Below are 23,169 nucleotides of genomic sequence, written 5' to 3' on the forward strand. Positions count from 1 at the left end.
CACTTAACCCCCATTGCCCCGCAAAAAAAAAAAAAGGGGGGGGGCAGGGATCATGTTTTATTTCTCTTTTTTAAAATTTTTTTAAAAAATTTTTTTGCAGGGCAATGAGGGTTAAGTGACTTGCCCAAGGTTACACAGCTACTAAGTGTCAAGTGTCTGAGGCCAAATTTGAACTCAGGTCCTCCTGAATCCAGGGCTGGTGCTTTATCCACTTCGCCACCTAGCTGCCCCCTTATTTCTCTTTTAATCCCACCCCCACCTCCAGCATCCAGTACACTGCCACAAACCTAGTAAGCTCTTAGGAAATATTTGTTGAGTAAGTATTAAGGGTTACTCCCCTACCCGACCCCAACACTGTATTAGAGTCTCCAGCTAATGCACTAATACTCAAAGACATGTACATAGGAAAAAAGGTAATTACTGAATATTGGCACAAGCAGTAATACTGTAGGAATGCAGAGGGGAGAGAGGGAATTTTAGTCAGCATGGCAGTAAGATTTGTTCTGGGATTCAAAGACTGAATAGAATTTTTATAGGCAGTAAGGAGAGGGAAAATATTTCCAAGAAGCATCAAGATACTTTCCTTATCCAGGAATACGTTGCAATGGGCAGTTGTGTTCTGCCCCAATTATGCCAATTGTTGGGTGACATACCTTCCAATAGAATACTGAGATACTGAAGAAAGAGGGGCCCATGCTAGCTTGGTTATTAATAGTTTGGGTTTATTAGGGTTAATTGGGTGAACTTACTAGCAAGAAGTTGTCATCTTGAACCAGGAGAACATTGTGCATAGTGACAGCATTATAGCTATATGAGCAATTGTGAATGACTTAACTACTCTCAGTAAATACAGTGATCCAAGATAATCCCAAAGGACTAATGATGAAACACACTATCCACCTCCAGAGAAAGAATTGATATTGATTTGACACAGACTGAAGCATGCTATTTGGCGCTTTCTCTCCTTTTTTACTTGAGTCTTTTTATTTAAAATGACTAATATGTTAATGTTTTACATAATTGCACATGTATAACCTATGCTGATTGCTTGCAACCTTGGGGAGGGAGGAAGGGAGGGAGGGAGGGAATGAGAGGATAGAATTTAAAACTCAAAACTTTAAATAAATAAATTTTTAAAAAGAAAAAAAAAAAAGAAGTTGTCATCTTGGTTAACAGCAGGACAAGGTAACATTGTGGATCCCTTCACCAACCCCAGCAACAAAGAAGGCATAATGCCCGGATGGCCCAGGATCATATGCGAGATCTCCCTTGGAATAGTTGGAGCTTCCTTTGCTGTTTACATTTACTCAAAATAGTTTACATTCTTTGTGGAATCATAGACTATGTTCCTGGCTCTGGCAACTACCATACATAAGGATGACTTGAAACAGGACCTGGGAGTTGGGTTGTTGTGGTTTCCTCAGTGGTTATTGTGAGCAAGTTGTTGATGTGATTATTTGATACAGAGAGTTTTAGAGATATGCCATCCTTGTGTCTTCCTGGATCTGCTTGGCAGTGTGTTGTTACCACAGAACTTAAATCAATGTGAAAGAAAGGGAGCTGGTACACATCTTGGCACTGTGGTTATGTGAAAGTGTCTGCCATGTTGTCAGCGTTTTTGTCAGTATGGCACCTATGGGGTTTGTGTCAAAGAGGGAGAAAGTGGTCAGTGGGGAACCTGGAGGGTTACAAGTTCTAGATTTAGATATTTAAATTTTATTAGACAAGAAGGTGAGAATGTGACCAGAAGATGAGCCAGATCCAGATACCTAGATAGCTTGGGGAAATGGAGAGAGAGAGAGAGAGAGAAAGTTAGACTAGTAGGGATCTTCATGGTATTGAAACCTCCAGAGTAGAGCATATGAACATTAGTTGAATTTGGATCAAGATGAACAATTTAAGCTTGATTCCCATGGTATATATTAGCTTTGGGACTGTGAAAACCCAGATTGTACAAATGTGATTGATAGTTCTTATTCTTAGTCCCTTCAGAGTAGAGAGAGTAGGGGCAGCTAGGTGGTGCAGTGGATAGAGCACTGGCCCTGGAGTCAGGAGGACCTGAGTTCAAATCCAGCCTCAGATACTTAACACTTACTAGCCCTGTGACCCTGGGCAAGTCACTTAACCCCAATTGCCTCACCAAAAAAACAAACAAACAAACAAACCAGAGTAGAGAGAGTAGGAGTGGGGTTTGGGACAGATAGTGAAATGAGAAGGATTAAATTTGAGTCTTTGTGAGTGAGTGACACACCCCTGTGCTCTCCCACGGATTTAACAAAATGGTTTGTGTAAAGGAACAATGGGAGATGAGGTTGGAGGTCCTTGGAGGTTAGGCTAAGAAGTTAAGGCTTTTTTCTTTAGAAGATGGAAATTCATGAAAGGTTCTGAGACAGGAGAATGATGTGATAGAAGTAATGTTTTAATCCTAGAGATTAATTGACAGTGTGGTGTGATGTAGAGTCAGCCTCAGGGTCGGGAAGAACTGGGTTCAGATCTTGCTTCTGACACATACTGTCTGTGTAACCCTGAGCAAGTCACTTAATCTCTGGTGTGCCAGGCAACCCTCTAAGGAAGGAAGGAGACAAGCATTTATTAAGTACCTACTATGCACCTGACACTGTGCTAAGTGGTTAACAGATATCCCATTTCATCCTCATAATAACCCTGGGAGGTAGTTTTACATTTGAGGAAACTGAGGCAGCAGGTCCACATAGCTAGTAAATGTCTGAGGCCAGATTTGAACTCAGGTCTACTCGACTCCAGGCAGCAAGGTGGCAAAGTGGATAGAGTGCCAGGCCTGAAGTCTGGAATTCTCATCTTCATGAGTTCAAATCTGGCGTTAGATACTTACTAGCTATGTGTCCTTGGGCAAATCACTTAACTCTGTTTGCCTCAGTTTCCTCATTTGTAAAATGAGCTGGAGAGGGAAATGGCAAACCATTCCAGTCTCTGCCAAGAAAACCCCAAATGGCATCACATCAGACATGACTGCAAATGATCGAACACACTTCCTAATTCCAGGCCTAGTCCCTGTGCCCCTTAATTTCTCTCTAAGACTTCTCATCAAGAGTGTCCTATACCAATGAAGTTACAGGTATGGTCTAAAAAACACCTTCAGGATGCATTGAATGAGGGAGGGCCTCAGATGTGAGGCAGTGAGGGAGGGTCCGACAGGTTGCAGAGGGGGAGGACTTGCTAAGGGATAGAAAAGGAGGCAAAGACATTAGAGGAACTACACATGAAAAATTAAAAGGAACTGAAGCATAATTGGAAAAGGAGATGATGGAGGAGGGGATGGAGAATCAAAGATGACTCAGAGGGTTTCCTCTGGAGCCTAGGAAGGTAAGAGTGCCATGGACAGGAAAAGGAAAGGCACAAGGGAAAACTGGCTTGGTAGGGAGATGGAGACTAAACATTATTGATTTATCTTTTTCTTTCTCATCACAGGAATAAGGTTTCAAAATTTTAACCTAACTGTAGATACGCTATTCCAGTTACTACCAAATTATGACCTAGCAATGGCTTTCTCCAATTTGTATTATAACTATAGATTCAAAGAGTTTTGTAAAGTTTTTGAAATTCCACGGAATCAGTGCCAAAAATTTAGTGAGTATCTGCCCACTCGCCACCTACTCTTAATCCCTGGAAAGAGTCCTTTCTCTGTTTTTCCAGCATTGGGAGCAGAGGGTGCAGGGGTGGGCGTGTGAATGGTACTCTCCTCTGCCCCAAAGGAAAAGAACTTGAGTGTCATCAGGGGCTACTGTCACTTCATAAGACATACTCCATAACAAAGGAGAATCAGGAAGTTCTTGGAGAAGATTTGAGGTAAAAATGCAAGACAACTGACTGATGGCTTATGGACTGAGACTTCTAAGAAGTAAGGAGCAGAATCCTTTCTAAAAGGATCCCATTACCCCTCTAAGGTCCCTGGGACAGCACAGAGTACTCTGGAACTGTAATGACCTCACTGATGCCCTCAGTGCCTGAAAAAGTTAACAAGGGTAGACCTCAATTCCTGCTGTGAATGTCTTAGAAGACTAAGAAAGGGGAAAGGATGGGAATATTCCTAGACCAATGCTCTTGGGGATGCCTGGGCAGCAGCTGGGCAAGGTGCGGAGCCTGCTCTGGAGTGACTGGGAGACCCTCCTTTGCAATATCCCTAAATTCTAGTTTGTGTAAATATTGACAGTGCTGTTAATAATGTGAGTGAGATTTTCCCCACCCCTTAGATATGAGTGCTTTAACTATGATAAGTATTCTCTAGTCTCCTGGAACTTAATATTCTAGCACAGAGCATAGGTATTGTATAACTTGTTCTTTTATGTCTTCTGAATATTCTTTTCATGGTTTGATTCAATGCGGTACTTGTAAACTTGACTCTTGACCACATGTTCAACTAAGGATCATAGATCAGCTTTGTAGTGATGTCCCTTTTCAAAAGGTGCGTCGTGGTTAACCACAACACTGAAAATAGTTTCTACTGGGGCAGTTAGGTGGCACAGTGGATAGAGCACCGGCTCTGGATTCAAATCCGGCCTCAGACACTTAACACTTACTAGCTGTGTGACTCTGGGCAAGTCACTCAACCCCAATTGCCTCACCAAAAAGAAAAAAGAAAGAAAGAAAATAGTATCTACTAAGCTGAAGGAACCAATCAACATCGAGATATATGGCCTGCTGCTTTCAAAGTGTGCTTCAGGATGAAAGACCTAACCATGTTGCTTTAAAAGTATGCTGCAGTGTTCCAAAGGACTCAGGATGGAAAAGGCTCTCCAAATCCAGAAAAAAAGAACTGTGGAATATAGATGCAGATTGAACCATAGTATTTCTTTTGTTTTTGGTGCTGTTTTTCTTTGAGGTTATTTCTTTTTGCTCCGATTCTTCTCTTATAACATGACTAATGCAGAAATATGTTTAATGTTATTGTACATATATAACCTATATCAGATTACTTGCTGTCTTGGGGAGGGAGGGAACAAAATTTGAAACTAGTAATCTTATAAAAACAAATGTTGGGCAGCTAGATGGCGCACCAGGCGCTGGATTCAGTAGTACCTGAGTTCAAATCTGGCTTCAGACACTTGACACTAGCTGTGTGACCCTGGGCAAGTCACTTAACCCTCATTGCACTGCAAAAAAACCAAACAAACAAAACAAATGTTGAAAACTATCTCTATATGTAACTGGAAAATAATAAAATACTTTCATAATTAAAAAAAAGAAGTATGATGCAGGACAGTTTCCCTCTTGTGATTAGTTGGCTAGATGGCCTTTATCACTAAAGATAATGTTCAAGTTTCAATGTATGCTCTTCTGTACTATTTGCAATTCTCTGAGGGTGCAATTGGAGGAGTCTGAGAGTCTATGGGGTATAAATACCATCTCCTGGTACTGCTCGGGGTCTTTCAGGTCCTACCCCTTACTGACCAGCTTTATTGTGAGACAGGCACCCTCTCTCAATAAACCTATTTTCCACAGCTTGGAGACTTTGCTGTTTCTTTCCTTCATTGGACTTAGAAATTTTCACAACAGTATTAAGGTCCCATTATATACTATGGGAAATATGCAATTCAAACTTAAAGCTTTAAGATTCCTGCAAACAGTGAAGCAGAAGGCCAGGAGGGTAATGATGTGAAAGAAGGCATTGGCTCTGGAAGGCTAGGACCTATGTAGAAACATCTGTCTCTTCCCTATTCGGCCCACAGCATGGCCACATTGAGTTTACTGTTACAGTCCTCCTCACAGTAAGGAGTCAGAAGGCAGGTATAGAGGTAGGGAAGAGGACCGGCCTGCTCAGGTCCATCTAATATTCAGTTTGCTCTTTTGGAGAGATTAGGGAGATCCGAAGAATGAGTTCAAACGTCATTGCAACAAAGTCTATAAAACATCCAAACTTCATTGCTGCGTAATTCCATTATAATTAGTATGTTGCTAGACGTTATTTTCCCACCTGCCAGAGCTGGAGAACAAATCAAACTAATGTTCAACCCCTTTCTAGTAAATTGGAGGGTGAAAAATAGGTGTTTGCATTTGTTTACACATATGGTGAATCATTCAAATTGCCTCTGCTTCACTTACAGTTAGTGATAAAATGTTACAGCTTCATACCTTAACCAGATGAGAAGAGGTCTCAATCATAGGCTTTAGACTAAGTGAGATCTTTGATCAAATGGAATTGCCTGGAAAGAGCCTTCTGACTGGCTGAGATTACTTGGCAACACCTTCTGAAGCCTGTCTAAAATGAGGAAGCTTGTTTGTGACCTGAGAGATTCAAACAAGCAAAAAGGAGATGATGTTCTAGCTAAATTGATGAAAAGAAATTTGGGGGATGGGGAACCAGCAGAACCCTGAGCCTCAGTCTCAGTCTTGGTCTCCTCTCCCCAACCTTCAGAGAAGATTGTGGATTTCCCCGTCTTCCTATCAATAGCATCAATAGTATATGGACAGTCCCTAACAATACAGTGGCCTGAAGGCCGCGTCTGCATCTGGAACTAAGAACAGACTGGATATGATTTGGAAATGCAGATTCACAGCTCTCTAAGGAGCCTGCCTATCAAAGAAGCTATATCATGACTAAGGGGAACTTTCTGAGCAGCCCACAAAGGGAAAGAAGAACCTACAACAAAAACAACAATGAGAAGCTACGATTCTCCTTCCCCCCACTTTCCCCTAGATTCTTTAGGTACTAGTGAGAGAGTGTATCACAGACTTTGGGGGGGGGGGAAGGTGGGATGTTATACAATAGGCATTGTTACTATACCACTGTAGTGAATGCTTCCTTCTGAAAACTAATTGACTAATTGATAATCAACTCATCATACTGGGGAAAATATGCCAGAATGAGGGCTCAAGCCAATATCATCAGAAAGATACCCCTAATTCCTCAGGGATACCCCCAAAACCCTTAGGAGGGTTCACATGGATTATTTGTGCCCAACCTGTGGTAAAACATTTTGAGCTCATATTGGTCTGATCAGCCATAGTTGAACACACTGTAACTTGACTCTAACATAGTGATGTCATTTTGGTCCTCTTCGAGAATGAAGGACAACAACCAACCAACCCTCAGCACCCTCAGGAGGAGATATAACTAGTGTTACTCTGGAAAGCCTACTTGCCAGAGAGAATGGAAATAGGGATGGAAGGTCCCATGGTCTATAGCTAGCCTTGCCCTGGGTAGCTTGACTGTCAATGAATGTGGATTGAGATGAGGAATTCCCTCAACCCCCAGAGTTTATGTGCATCATGTGTGGGGGATTTGGGGATAAATACTGATCCCTTTGAATTTCTGGGTACTCCTCAAGAGTTTCTTTACCTAAGACTCTGGTTATTGGATTCCCTAATCTGGGTTCCAGTTAAGAAAAAATTAACAATTTTTTCTCTCTTTTCAGAAAAGAAATTGCACAGTCAGTTTTCCCAATTTGTTTACTTAAAAGTCAGTTCTTTTTTTTTTTTTTGTAAGGCAATTGGGGTTAAGTGACTTGCCCAGGGTCACACAGCTAGTAAGTGTTAAGTGTCTGAGGCCAGATTTGAACTCAGGTCCTCCTGACTCCAGGGCTGGTGCTCTATCCACTGTGCCACCAGCTGCCCCAAAAGTCAGTTCTTTTGAAAAAACCTTTGAATTACTTTAACTCCATGTGAGTATTGCATCTAATATCAGAAGTTGCAGACCCCAAATCCTGATAAATATTCATACTTTTCATTCGTTTTAAAACTGTTTTGTTTAGGCTTGCCTTAGTGAAATCCTTAAGGAATCCAGATCCATAGGATCAAGTTTACCTGCTGGTAAACTTGCTTAATCTCTTTTCTTGGGAGTCTTGTTCTTGTTTGGGACTTAACTGATTCTGGTTTTTTCAGTTTCTGAAATTAATTATTGGGTGAGTTTGGAATTCTGTTTGGGTTGTCCTTATAGTGTCAGTGATCCACTGGGAAATTTGGGGTACTCTTTTGTATAGGGACTCAGAGGACATTTTTCTGGAAATATAGGAGAATCACCTATAGACTAGAGACTCCTGGAGAAATTTTGGATTTCCTTTGGATTTCAGAGATCCCTGGAGAAAATCTGGGTTGTCCTATGTTGTTGCAGAGATATAGAAGAATTTTACAGCATTAAACATCCTCTTGAGTGTGGGTCCAGAGCAGAATGTAAGGGGGTCTCAGTGAAAGAAGGAAATAGTGAATTGCCCAAGCCCCGCTGGGACCCAGAGGCATTTTGTAAGCACCAAGTAAAATTTGTTTGGTTTCTTAATCTGAAGGTAAGGGGCAACTTCTAGTCAATTCCAGGTCCCTAGTCCCCATGAGTAGAAGCATATATGTTCTAGGATCTCTGTAAGGGATTAAGCTTTCCTTCTAAGATAGGCATTATCTCATTTTCTTTTTCTTTTTAAATTGGTCAATGATTAAACCCAGCCTGTGTATGAGGGTCCAGAGTAGAGGGACCCTTTTGGTGGGAAGGGAAGACAGTGAGAGTTTCAGTGCAGCATTTGGTATCCTCTGAGCCTTGAATAGAGGGGCCCCTCCATGGGAAAGGAAGGTGAGAATCCCAGCCCTCCACCCCCATCCAGTGGACAAGTGTTGCTTGCTACACAAGCACCAAGCCACACTGGCAGGTGAGGAGGCGAACTACCAAGTGACCCTAGGTCCATTAATCCCTTCGGGAAGAGTCCTACATGCTCAGGGGATTCTGAAAGGAACTTGGTCTTCCCTCTGAGAAGGGAAACTTGATCGCCTTATCCTTTTCCCTAGCTTTTTCTTTATTGTTTCAGATTGGGGAAGGCCTTCACAAACAACAAGATAGGTATTAGCCTATTAGAACTTTGTAAAATGATATTTGTTTGTTAAATTGTATCACTGTTTATTTGAAAGTATGCAAAAACATTAATGATTAGACTTAATTAAAAACTGTGCCACAGAAATGTTTTGCTTGACTACTCATGTATAACTTATGTTGAATTGATTGAGTTCTTGGTGGGGGGAAGAGGAAGAGAATTTGGAATACAAAGTTTTTTTAAAAAGTTGATATCAAATTTTGTTTTTACATGTAATTTGGGAAAATAAAAATTCTAATATATACATACATACACATGTGTGTGTGTGTGTGTGTGTGTGTGTATAACTGTGCCACAGAGACTTTACTTGAGACTCTAATAGGAGGCACTGAGGAAAGCATTCAGATAGGAAATGCAGAACCTCAACAAGGAACTATTGTGCTATGGAGGACTGGGGTCTAGGAACATCACCAAACATTCAGGTCAATTTGCTAAGTACAGCAAATATTAAAACTGGAAAAGACAGAATGTAAAGGTAGGGATTGGCTGATTGAATCCATTGAGTCACTCCACCCCACCTGATATCTTAACTAGATGAGGACTTTCAATTATCAATTGTTCATTCATGGGCTTCAGACTGAGTGAAAGTCCTTGAACTGGAGTGACATTGCACAGAAAGAGTGTTGGGATTGGCTGAGGGAACTTGGTCATGCCTTGTAGGACCTATCTACAATGAGTTCAGAACCCAAGAGATTGGAGAGGTGAGAATGTGCCAACGAAGCCCTGAGAAGGAACTGATTGGGGCTTGAGAGGGAGAAGCAGAGCCCTAGGCTTTGGACCTGGTCTCCCTGGTCTCCCTGCTCACCGTGACTGGAGGGGACCTGGTTTGGAAGACTTCTAATCTTTCCCCAAAGGCACTGGCAGCCGTGTCACCGGAATCTGCTTTGGAACCAACGATAGACTGGACACAGACTCAAAGCTTTACAAAGAGCCCAGCAGAAAAGCTGCACCATACCTAAAGGGAACATCTTGAGGATGCCAGCAAAAGGATTTCCGGAAGCTAAGAGTTGTTCCTATGCCATTTGCCCTCTGTGTTTGAGCTCAGTTATGTTCTGTTGAAAGAGTGTGTCACAAACTTTGAGGGGGCCGGTGTTTGTATTTAACTGTGCCAGTTATACCACAATAGCACATGCCCCTTTCCAAAGGCTAATTAAATCTGATTAATTGATAACCAACTCATAATCATTAAGGAGAAGCACTTTGGTGGGTAATCATGTGCTATAGAATTAGGAAGACATCCCCAATCCCTCAGGGGTAGTACCCTGAGATCCTTGAAGGGACATAGTAGCCTTGGCTCTGGAGACCCAGTTCAACCATAGAAGGGAGAATTGGTATAGTTGCCTCAGAGCATAGTTATTCGGTATAACTGGTTTAAGAATTTAGATGAGGAGGGGGACAGCTAGGTGGTGCAGTGGATAAAGCACTAGCCCTGGATTCAGGAGGACCTGAGTTCAAATCTGGCCTCAGACACTTAACACTTACCAGCTGTGTGACCCTGGGCAAGTCGCTTAAACCCTCATTGCCCCACCAAAAAAAAAACCAAAACCCGCAAAAAAAACCCCAACAACAACAACAACAACAACAAAAAGAATTTAAATGAGGAAGTGTCTTTTTCTGGGGTGATTTGTATGTATAATTGAGAAAGGGGGCTAAAGGATATTCGCTTGATGAAAAAAAAGATTTTGAAAAATTCAGCTACAGTCTATTATCTCCACATTCGAGGATATGGAAGTACTTTGGCTGTGAAATATGACAGTCATAAGGAAAGACCAGAGAAAGCCTTTTGTTGAACTTGAATATTTTCCATAGAGGGAATTTGTTTTAAACAGATCAATACTGTCATATTGGGCCATCTTCCAAGATATGGAAATAACAGCTTAAGGAATGCTTCTTTTTAAAGATATAAGCAAAGATGAGATTTTACCTGTACCTTTCTAAAGACAGTAAGTTAAAAAAAATGGTAAAACCAAAGTTTCAATGAAGTGTCAATGTCTCACTTTAGGCCGTGGTTTGATAATTCAAGAGAATATCTACGCATGGCAGCCTCTTGGGATTGGAAAGTATTTGAACGCCATGGCTATAACTGGCTTTATTTTTTTCCTCCTGCTTTTCTTCATTGAGAGCAACTTCTTCTGGAAACTGAAAATCTCTTTCCGTAAGATCTTTGGGAGAGAGAAATTGGTGAGTGGCTCAGTAAGAAACTTAAATTATGAGGTTTTTCTCTTAGCCTTTGATCAGCTAAAGGGGCTGATTTCACATTTCTTCCTTTCATGAAAGGAAGGAAATCCACTCTTGCATCACTACATTCTTGGCCAGACTCACTTGAGGTATATCCCCCACCAGAAATTGGTCTCCAGTGGGTATCTCCTACCCTCATGCAGTTGCACCAGCTCTCCCACACATGCCTGAAACATACTTCTCCCCCTTAAGACTCAACTCAGATCAGGGGCAGCTAGGTGGTGCAATGGATAGAGCACTGGCCCTGGATTCAGGAGGACCTGAGTTCAAATCTGGCCTCAAACACTTACCACTTACTAGCTGTGTGACCCTGGGCAAGTCACTTAACCCCAATTGCCTCACCAAAAAAAAAAAAAAAAAGACAACTCAGATGCTGCTGCTTCTTCTATGATTCCTTTCCCAGTTCCCTCCACAGTTCCACTTGTTAGAGCTCTCTCCCTCCTCAGATTATCTTATATTTATTTGTGTGTGCACATTAGTATAAGCATAAGGTTCTTGAATTATATCTCCAGCACAGGACTCCTTTGCTTATTCCCCTCTCTCTCTTGCCTGCTAAGGCTCTGTCCTAAACTCTCTTGTTTCCCATATACTCTGTGGGATTTTCATGTCCTCTCCTGACTCCAAATATTACCTCTTGATGAGTAATATTCCCATCCATATCTGTATCTCTGGCTCTGACCTCTGTCCTAAGCTCCAGTCTCACACTTCTAGCTGCTCCCCAAACATTTGGTGGAGACACCAAATGAGCCAGCAGCACCTCAAATGCAAAACGTTCAAAACAGAGCACCCATCTTCTTCCATCAAACCTACCCTTTATAACTTCTGAATTTATGCTTATGATGCTCCCACACCTCCAAGTTATATTCAATTCTTCCTTCTTCCTCAGTACATCCAATTTGTCCCCATGTCCTATCGTTTCAATATGAGATCTATGAGTCAGCTGAACCCCAGCCCCTGGCACAATTGGACACAATTTTGGAGGGGTAATCACAAAATCTCTTTACCTCATCAACCCACCCACCCAGGAATTCCTTGAGAACATCAGTATCTGGTCTGTTCTCTATAAAACAAAATCTCTCTGGTTCATGGTCCCATCCAGGAAAACCCTGGAAGAATGATTATCTGGCTCATTTTTGCTCTCCTGGAAAGCATCCTCAAGCCCTCTGCAACATTCTTGCTAACAAGACAGATGAGAGAAAATGCAAAATGGTTCATCTCATAACCTAGAACACACAAGGAAACTCTCCTGCTTCCAACAGGGACCTCGATGGTCTTTGTTGCTTAGACTTCATAAGGAGCCAATCAACTCTCCACTTTCTGTAGTCCCTATCTTCCCATCAGGAAAGAACTCAAGGTCACTTCAAATTTCCCTCTCCCCCTCAGACCTTCACAATCTGTATAATTCACAGTACCAGGGAGAGGCAAGATTCCAGCCTCTCTCCCCTGTCCGACTCACTGATGGCTTCTGAGTCTGTACCACGTCCTTCTCTCGTTTCACTGTCACTAGCGGCTCAATGCACAGCATGTGGACCCCTACGGGTTGGCATCTCTATCTGCTCTCCTTGTCATCCCCCGGTTCCCTCTTAAAACTGGAGGCAGATCTGTTCTAGCTCATGTGCCTCCATACCTCTATGCTCACTACATAGAATAACCTATCTTTACGGTGCTTTTCAGTTTATAAAGTGATCTCCTTGCAACAACCCTCTGAGGTTGTTAGTCGGTGCCAATGTTGTTATTCTCGTTTCACAGATAATAAAACTGAGACTAAGAGAAATTAGGAGACTTACTCCTAGTTAGATGGTTAGTAAGTGACCAGAGCTACTAACTAAACCCAGAGCTTGATTACAGCTCTGTAGGAAAGACAACATTTCAACTTCTCCCATCTATTGCCTCTTTTTCACTTTTACTCCTACCACTGGAAGCCTAGTTTGTGCTCTTATTCCTTCTTCCCCTGTTTGAAAAACAAGCTATAGGCTCAAGGTCTGGGAAGTGGGACAGGAGACGTCTTAGTCTCCCAGCTTGTGTTTTCCGTGAAAAGCAGATGTGATTCTGGCATATGGAGAGGCACGAGGCTCTGTGGAAGCATTCACTCAGCATCCTGGAAGGACAGAAAAGCCCTTTATCCTGGTCCTCCTAGAAGCTCACTCTCGCTCTCTCTCTCTCTCTCTCTCTCTCTCTCTCTCTCTCTCTCTCTCTCTCTCTTTCTCTCTCTCAGGTTGAATGTTCACAGTGTGACTGGTAGGATAACACTGGGTTTCACAAAAAATCATGGTACCCATATAAATCCATTATTTCCCATTGTCAGCCTCAAGAGAGGCAGGACAGGAACTGCTTTCTGTTGTGGACATGTCTGTTCTCCTAAGGGCAAATTCCGCAAGGGAATAAATAGTTAAGAAAACCATACCTTTCTGCACCCTGCTGCTTGATACTCTGAGACCTCAAAGAGGCTTTCTTTTCCTAAAAATGTATCACTGTATTCCTGACCCAAAAAGCATCAGGATGCATGGAATGCCACATGAAATTTATATTTCCAGTATTTCCTGATCCACTGTCCCTGATTGTCCTTGGGAAGGCAGGAGTCAGCTTAATTGAGAGGTGGGAAATGTTCCAAAAGCCCAAAAGTAGCCAAGAGCTTCTTGCTTGATATCTCTAAATACTTGACTCATCTGTTTTGTTTTGGTTTGGGTTTTTTTTTTTTTGCGGGGCAATGGGGGTTAAGTGACTTGCCCAGGGTCACACAGCTAGTAAGTGTCAAGTGTCTGAGGCTGGATTTGAACTCAGGTCCTCCTGAATCCAGGGCTGGTGCTTTATCCACTGCACCACCTAGCTGCCCCTTTGACTCATACCCTCACTTCCCCTGCCTCTTAGCCACCTCTCCCAACCTTATCTCAAGAGAGCTAAGTGCCTGAAAGACATTCATGCTTGTGATTCATCTCTCTGAAAGTTACAGGTACATACTGAGCCATCTCTGATTTTCAAAGACGAGGATGTGGAAAATGAGAGAGAGAGAATTCTGACCTCACTTCAAGAACTGTTGCAGGACACCCCTCTAGTCGCTAAAGAACTCACCAAGGTAAAGCCAAATGAGAGTCAGGGGTGTCCGAGGGCCTTCCCCATCAGGGGCATCTCAAATATATAACTGATGAAGGGTGACTGGTCTCTAGGATCCATAAGGTTGGGGGAAAATAGCATGAAATAAGGGGGAGAGCTCTTCTACTATCCCAGGAGGTGTGGTGGTGTTTATTGCATGAGGATTCATAGCCCTGTTTTTCACAATTCATAGGAAATATGTGGGTTCTCTTTTGGGTGCTTCTTAGGTATATAGCCATAGGAAGAAAACTATCCTTGCTGTGAATAGAATCTCCTTTACAGTCCAGAAAGGAGAGTGTTTTGGGCTGCTGGGCTTCAATGGAGCTGGGAAAACCTCCACCTTCAAAATGCTGACCAGGGAAAACATGATCACATCTGGAGATGCCTTTATCAATGGAAAGAGCATCCTCAGTAATCTCAATACGGTAAGTTCTTCCCCACAGCCAAGGGAACACACTTCCCTGAAGGACGGAAAGGGTGACAGTCAATGAAGGAGAAACAATGGAAACTGTAATGAGGAAAATGGATGCTCAAAAGGTGAAAGACACAGAGACCACTGCTAAGCTAGTGATGGAAGACTGGGAAGAGGTGGTAGAAAACTAAAACCATCAGCCCTAAAAGGCTGAGCACAGGGTATTGTTTGCAGGACTCCCTTTCACAGTCAGTTATTGTAGTCCCAAACCCATTAATTGACCAACCTCTTATCCGGGGCCTTGGAATCCAAATAGACTTGCTCCCCACTGAGTGCTGAAGAGGGATGGACAGATCGAAGTGTGTCACCAGATGGGGTATCTAAGATCTGTCCCAATTCAATTCCATTCTGTTCAGCAAATATTTAATACCAGCACAGGTGAGTGAATGAAAGAATAAAATGGGGCAGCTAGGTGGTGCAGTGGATAGAGCACTGGTCCTGGAGTCAGGAGGACTTGAGTTCAAATCTGGCCTCAGACACTTAATACTTACTAGTTGTGTGACCCTAGGCATGTCACTTAACCCCAATTGCCTCACCAAAAAAAAAATAATAATAATTTAAAAAAACCATTTTATGGAATGCTTACCATGTGGAAAGCACTCGGGAAACAAAGAGGAAAGTAAGACAGTCCCTGCTTTCAAGGAGTTCGCGTTCTAATGGGGAAGACAACCCATATGGAAGGTTTCAACTATAAGTCAGATGGAAAGGTCTAAGGGTTCCATGGGTGCTACCACTCTAAGGAGTGCAGTTGCAAAACAGGTGCTAATGCCTCTTCTTTAATGTCATTTCTGCTAATAAAATCATGCCCATTTCTGATGTTGAAGAATTTTACAGTACCAAGGATTTCAATGCAAGAACTTAAGACTGGTAGCTGTGATTATAGCACCTGCAGAAGCAATTTCTAGGTTATATGTCCACAGGATTTGTATCCAAAGATGATGGCTTGAGGCACTGGAATAAAAGCATTGTTATTCCAAAGAACCTTAGGTTGAGAGCCCTAGGTTGTCTCCATCAGGGTCTGAGGTGAGATAGTAGTCAAAATTGTGATGATGGTTGGACTTACCTGGCACATGCTGCCTCCTGTCTCTTCCATGTATAAGTATATGTGTTTCATGCTAGATATCCCTATACATACTTTCTATAAGCCATGCACAGGCACAAATACAAAGGTTAAATGATAGTCCCCACCTTCAAAAAGCTTAGAGTATAATATAGGAGCTTTACACAAATAGCTATATTATTTGGAATTTAAGTACAAAGGAGAGGTCCAAAGTAGTGGGAGATTCAAAAGATAACTTCCAACTAAAAGGATTGGGGGAAAGTTCTTGGAAGTACTCCCTGAGGGTAGTCCTTGAGGGAAGGGAATGATGACTGTAGGCAATGATGAGAGGGACAGTCATTCTGGACTTGGAGAAATTGCATGAACAAAGTCACAGAGATAGGGAGAGAAAGGGACAAGAAAGATCTAGTTTGGCTGAAAAAAGTGTTTAGAAGAAAATAGTATGACATAAGAAGGGAATAGTTGGAGCCAAATAGAGTCTTTCAATGCAAAGACTAAGAAGTTTATACCTTACTCAGTAGGTAATGAAGAGCTGTTGAATATTTTTGAGTAAGAGTTTGATGGGATTGGAATAGAAGGGGAGCAGCTAGATGGCACAGTGGATAAAGCACCAGCCCTGGATTCAGAAGGACTTGAGTTCAAATCCGACTTCAGACACTTGACACTTACTAGCTGTGTGACCCTGGGCAAGTCATTTAACCCTCATTGCCCCGCAAATAATAATAATAATAATAATAATAATAATAGGAGCAGCTAGGTGGCACAGTGGATAAAGCACTGGCCCAGGAGTCATGAGGACCTAAGTTCAAATCTGACCTCAGACACTTGACACTGGCTGTGTGACCCTGGGCCAGTCACTTAACCCCAATTGCCTCACAAAAAGAAAGAAAGAAAGAAAGAGGGGCAGCTAGATAGTGCAGTGGTAAAGCACTGGCCCTGGATTCAGGAGTACCTGAGTTCAAATCCGGCCTCAGACACTTGACACTAGCTGTGTGACCCTGGGCAAGTCACTTAACCTTCATTGCCCCACAAAAAACAACAAAAAAAAAAAGGAAAGAAAGAAAGAAAAAGGAATGAAAGGTTAAAAAGATTCCTTTGGCTGCAACATGAGAGGTGAGAATAGACAGATATATGGATACTAGCTAAGAAGCTACTGCAACACTCTGGACAAGAGATAACGATGATCACCATGAGAGTATTGTAAGGATAAAGGATGATCTGGATTCCTCTTTTGCTATTCTGTATGAATATGTTAAGGTTTTTTATTTTGAACTTAAATACAAAATGAGAAAAAATGTTGCCATGTACACAGCAGAACATAGGAGAACACTGGATATAAAACAATAAATTTCCATTTCGATAAAACCTATATAATAAATATTATACATTGTTTTCAAATCTGCCCGGGTTATTTTTTTTTTTAGCTTCCTTTTTGGTTTTCTATTTTTCTCTGCTGTGTACTTTTTTTTGTTTGTTTTGGTGAGGCAATTGGGGTTAAGTGACTTGCCCAAGGTCACACGGCTAGTAAGTGTTAAGTGTCTGAGGCTGGATTTGAACTCAGGTACTCCTGAATCCAAGCCGGTGATCTATCCACTGCGCCACCTAGCTGCCCCCTGCTGTGTACTTTTTATTTTGTTATTTTCCCCCCTCCCTCTCCACCCCACCCTAAAGAAGGTTGCAATTAAGCATGGATATATATATATATACATGTGTGTGTTTGTGTGTGTGTGTGTGTATATATATATATACATATGTATATATATATATGGGGGGTGTATGTGTGTTTACACATAGATATCTATACACATACATTATATATATTTATATATACACTCATAGCCATATTTGTAAAACCATACTATGCTTATTTCCACTCATCATCTGTTTCTCTGAAGGTGCATAGCATCTTCCTTCACAAGTCCAAGTCTTTCCATGCCTTTCCAAGCCAACCATCTCATTATATCCTATACCATAGCAGTATGCCAATCCAATCACATCCTGTCTGGGATATTGTACATGAAAGTTTTTCCCCAGTTTTCTGTATTTCTTTTATTCCTGGCTATGTAGGTTTTATTTATACAAGAAAATTTTAATTTATTTACCCAATCTCTCCTCACTTCTCTGCTTTACCCACTGCTCTACCCACTACCTTGCCTTCCTATTTCTTACTCTACCCACCCCTCTGAGTCTCTCCTTTATCCTCTCCCCCCTTCCTATCCCCTTTTAACCCATTCACGATGAGAGTCAGTTCTATCACTACCCACCCTCCCCCCTACTAGCTTCCTCTGAATCAATTTTTCCTTTTGTGCCTCATTTGTATGAGGTAATTAATCCTTTTCATCTTTCCCTTCAGAGTGTTATTTTTTTTAGACTCATCCCATCATACTCAGGTCAGCCAAAGTGTTTGTACCAAACCACCCAAATAATAATGACAGTCATAAAGAAGGTACTGCTAATATTTTCACATATAAGAAGTAAATACTTTGTTCTTGTTGAGTCCTTTATAGTTGGTCTTTAATGTTTACCTTATATTTCTCCTAGCTATTATATGTTTAATATATTCTGGGGTTTTTTGTCACAAAAACCTGAAAGTCTTTCAATTCATTGAATATCCTTTTTTTGTTCAGGATTACACTTAACTTTTCTGGGTAAGTTATCCTTGGTCATAACCCCAGTTCTTTTGCTCTATGGAATATAGTATTCCAAGACCTACAGTCATTCAGCATAGTAGTTGCTAGGTCTTATGTAATCCTTATTGTAATTCCATGATATTTAAATTGTTTTTTCTTGTTGCTTCCAATATTTTCTCCTTAACCTGGGAGCTTTAAAACTTGGCTATGATATTCCTGCAGGTTTTTCTCCTGGAATCTCTTTCAGGTGGTGATCAGTGGATTTTTTTCTATTTCTGCTTTTCCTTCTTGTTCTAGAATTTCAGAGCCATTTTGCTTGTTTATTATAATATTGCATCAAGATTATTTTTTAAATTGTAATCCAATTATTAAGGTAGTCCAATTATTCTTTATTCTGTCTCCTTGATCTGTTCTCCAGATCAGTTGTTTTTCTGAAAAATTTCTCTACATCTTCTATTTTTTCATTCTTTTGGTTTTGTTTTATGATTTCTTGTCTTAGAATGTCATAATCTTCCCCTTATCCAATTCTAGTTTTCGAGGAATTATTTTCTTAAGTTTTTGGTTCTCTATTTCAAGTTGATTAACTTTCTTTTCACAATTTTCTTGATTTTCTTGGATTGCTTTTATTTTTTCTAAGTTTTCCTCAATTTCTCTTATTTGGTTTTTAAAGTTCTTTCAAGAGCTCTTTCTGTGCTTGGGACCATTTAACATTTCTCATTGAAAAAGGAGTGGCTTTTTTAGCTCCATTATCTTCCTCTAAATATGAACCCATATCTTCTCTCTCCCCATAAGTAACTACCTATGGTTGTGTTCTTTCTCCTCTGCTTGTTCATTTTAATTTATTTTTTGTTTTGTTTTGTTTTTTAGAAGTTATTTTCTGAGGTCTATCTTGGGGCCCAAACTTAGGTTCTCCTCTTCAGTCCTAAGCTATAGCTGGCCCCCAGCCACATTGTACTGCAAATCATCTTGCTCCCTATGGTTCCTCTGGTGGCTTTGAACTACAGTTTATCCTCTCTGCCCAGAAACTGAAACCAGGGACTCTGCAGGTGCCCACAGCCAACAGGGTCCCCATCCCTCACAGCTACACTCACCAGGTGTGTGCTAGCTCCTTCTCCCTATGGTCACAGCCTGAGAGGCATCTTGTCAGCTGTGCTTGGCGTCCCTGGACAGTGGAAGGTCTTTCGGTCTTCTCCTGTTATTGTTGTTGTTTGTCCTTTAATCTCAAAAAGGACTGTGACATTGGAGTGATGTCACAGTTTGCACTGAATTGGATTTAAGTGAAGGAGAGCTGTGCCAGGTCACCAACCTCATTATTTCCTCCAGAACCATCTGGGTCCAGTGGCAAGATATATATTAGGATGACTGGAGATGGCCCCTGATATTTAAGGTAATTGGGGTTAAATGATTTGCCCAGGAACACACAGCTAGTAAGTGTGGCACAGTGGATAACTGGCCCTGGAGTCAGGAGGACCTGATTTCAAATCTCACCTCAGACACTTAAAAAGAATGAAAAATAAAAAGAAAATGCAAACTATTTCATTGGGAAAACAACTGGCCTGAGTCATCTCAAGCTGGAACATTTTCTCACTCTGACCTTTTGTTGGCTATGCCTCTCTAGAATTTTATTTGACACATTGTTTTAAAGGTGTTTGAAGGGGAATGTTGGGAGAATTTGTCTGGACTATTGCCTCTACTCTTCTCTCTTGGCTCCACCACCTCCCCCGTTGCCATTTCCAAATCATATCCTACCAAGTTTTTGTGATCCCTGTAATGTACTTATAATGTAATTATCCCTCTGGATAAGGCCATTAGTATTGTTCCCAGCTTGCTTTCCTGAGCACTACTGGGCATTTCCTCCTATCTGGTACTTACCTATCATAGTTTTGGATTCTGTAGTTTGTTTGGGTTTTTTAAATTTGTTTTTATTTTTTCCTGTAGTTTTATATGATCGTTTTTCTCCCTTACATTCAAATTCAAATTGGAACTGTCTTGATAAAACTGGTCTAGACAAGTCAAGTCAACAAATATTTATGGATTTATCTATTATGTGCTCAGTCACCATGCTAAGTGCTAGGTGATAATTAAGATGGGCCTTGAAAGAAGGGAATGGGAGAGGGAGAAATCTTTCCAGTCATGGGAGAAAGTGTGAGCAAAGGCAGAGATATGGGAACATGACAAGGACAAAGGCGACAGAACACTTTATCAAACTGTAGATTATATAAGGGAAGTAAGAGGAAATAAGGTGGAAAAGTATATGGAAGACAGATTATAGAGGGCTTAAAATGACAGTATATGGTGGTCTATACTTTACTTGGTATTTGGAAACTACTGACCATTTTTTAAGCAAAAGAGTGACATAATCTGAATGCTTCATTTGCCCAGGCAGCTGTGTGATAGATGGATTGGAAAGGGGTAGAAGAGGGCAGGAATACTAGGTAGGAAACTGTCATAATAATCTAGGTGAGAAGGAAACAGGATCTAAAAATCTTTTGTGGATCCTCCTAGAAAAGGCTCACATACACTGATATAAAACTGCTTCATCACTCAGGATCTTATCTCTAGAGGCTCATGAGAAGTTCCATCTAAGTGTCCTTGCTCCCTTTGGTCTTGATAAAGCTGTTAAGCTTTATATTCTTTTTTTTTTTTTTTGGTGAGGCAATTGGGGTTAAGTGACTTGCCCAGGGTCACACAGCTAGTAAGTATCAAGTGTCTGAAGTCAGATTTGAACTCAGGTCCTCCTGAATCCAGGGCCAGTGCTTTATCCACTGAGCCACCTAGCTGCCCCTTTTATATTCTCTTATAAGAAATTAGTGCTAACAAAATACCAAATACCTTCTTCAAAATACACACACACACACACCCCTTGAAAGCACCATTCTACAAGAATTCATTCCCCTCCTCTTACTTGTTTGCAGTGACTGTTCTCTAGGGATCCTACCACCAAGAATGGGCCCAAGCAGGCTCCTGATGTAGAGCATTCACAACTGCGGCAACAGCAGAAAGCCCTGGTGATAGCACTGGAAGGAATTTGCTTTCTTGAGCAAGGGCCTGGACCAAAATGACTGAATCCTTTGCCTTGTCAGGTTCTAGAGAATATGTGATCAAACAAGGTTTTCCCATCAGGTGCTGCTAGCCAGCCTGAGGGCTCTTCTCTCCTTGTAGTTGCAGGGACAAATCAGCTACTGTCCTCAGTTTGATGCCCTGCTGGACCACATGACAGGACGGGAAACTTTAACCATGTATGCCCGGATATGGGGCATTCCCCAGCACCAAATCAAATCCCATGTGAATAATATAATATTCAAGCTGCTCCTGGATTCCCATGCAGACAAACTTGTCAGAAACTACAGGTGAGACATTAGGCTTTGCAGCCTCTTCCCTTTATATAATCATTATGTTATAGTAATGTAGAATTCCTTTTTCTCAACCATAACTCAGTGGGCAGAGGCGTTTTCTCAATACCGGGTATGGGATATGACCAAGATGGCTCCAGACAGAAAGGAGGAGTGACCATTTGGCAGCTTGGGGAGCAGGAAAGCTGCAAGGAGCATCTGATGATCTGACCTAGTCAGATGACCATTCCATAAAGGATATCCTGACTGGCCCTGGGATGTAGAGGAGGGGTCAGCAGTCGGGTGGGAGTGTCAGAGGGGCCCTCCTGATCTGCTTGTTCCCTATTACATGGGGCCATGACCATGGCATCAGAGAGATGAAGCAACAAGCCTAGCACTTTGATGGCATAGGCTGCCCTATGTACAGTGCCACAGGTCACAGAACCTCAGCTGGAAGGAACCTCATTCTGGGTTCCATACCTATTCAAGACTCCATCTAAAAAAGAATCCCCTCCACATCTCCAAAAAACAGTCATCCAGCCTTCGCATGAAAACCCCTGATGAAAGTGAACCTGCTAGCCCCTGTGGCAACTCGTCCTTGTCTCGGGTAGTTCTCACTGTTAGGGTGTTCTTCCTTACCTCGAGCCTGAACGAGCCTTCTTAGTTCCTACTCATTGCTGCTCCATCTGTCCTCCGGAGCCGAGCAAAACTAATCTAATCCATCTTTCCCATGGAAGCCTTTTAAATACTTGAAGAGTGATCCTTCCATTTGGGAAAATGTTCTCTTCTTCAGGCTAAATGAATCCATTGATCCTTTATCATGGTTTCTAGCCCTCTTACCATTCTTGTTGCCCTCCTTTGATAGTGCCACAGTTTGTCACTGTCCTCCCTAAAGCCTGAAACCTAGAACTGCCCATAATACTCCTCATGTCGTCCGTCTGTGACAAGGAGAGTCAACCTTCCTTCATCCAGACCCCTGCAGTCCATACAAGCATTCTTTTAGTTTGTTTGCAGATGACATTCTAGACTAAGTTAGCAGGCCACCAGAAGCTCCAGATCTTTTTTTCACTTGAAGTATCCTCTGGACTTCCCTGATCCTGCACATTTGTAGATGACTACCTAAGCCTAAGGGTGAAATTGAGAGAATTCTTCCTTCACACTGGGAGACAAAACTGTGACGCTCAACCCTGCATGGGGCACAATAACTGGAACAGGCTAGGTTCTAACCTTAAATCCTAGGATCATAGTATTATAGAGGCAGCTGATGATGCAGTGGATAGAGTGCTAAGCCTGGGGTCAGGAGGACCTGAGTTCAAATCCAGCCTCAGACACTTACTAGCCATGTGTCCCTATACAAGTCACCTGACTTCTGTTTGCCTTAGTTTCCTCAACTGTAAAATGAGGGAAATAACAGCAACTCCCTCTCAGGGTTGTTATGAAGATCAAATACGATAATATTTATAAAGCACTTAGCATAGTGCTTGTCACACTATGTGGTAGGTATTCTATAAATGCTTAT

General features: G+C 41.7%; 1 protein-coding gene across 1 annotated transcript in view; it reads left to right on the forward strand.

Annotated features, from left to right (window-relative positions):
- The window catches only part of LOC122753085 (phospholipid-transporting ATPase ABCA3-like), a 265,236-nt gene that overhangs the window by 235,450 nt on the left and 6,617 nt on the right, over positions 1-23,169 (forward strand). The window contains exons 24-29 of the mRNA XM_044000190.1: positions 3,448-3,606; positions 10,831-11,016; positions 11,156-11,184; positions 14,017-14,139; positions 14,384-14,581; positions 21,481-21,668. Of these exons, the coding sequence (XP_043856125.1) occupies positions 3,448-3,606; positions 10,831-11,016; positions 11,156-11,184; positions 14,017-14,139; positions 14,384-14,581; positions 21,481-21,668 (883 nt within the window). The remainder of the gene's footprint in view (positions 1-3,447; positions 3,607-10,830; positions 11,017-11,155; positions 11,185-14,016; positions 14,140-14,383; positions 14,582-21,480; positions 21,669-23,169) is intronic.

The sequence above is a fragment of the Dromiciops gliroides genome, chromosome 1, assembly GCF_019393635.1.
Source record: "Dromiciops gliroides isolate mDroGli1 chromosome 1, mDroGli1.pri, whole genome shotgun sequence".
NCBI classification, from domain to species: Eukaryota; Metazoa; Chordata; class Mammalia; order Microbiotheria; family Microbiotheriidae; genus Dromiciops; species Dromiciops gliroides.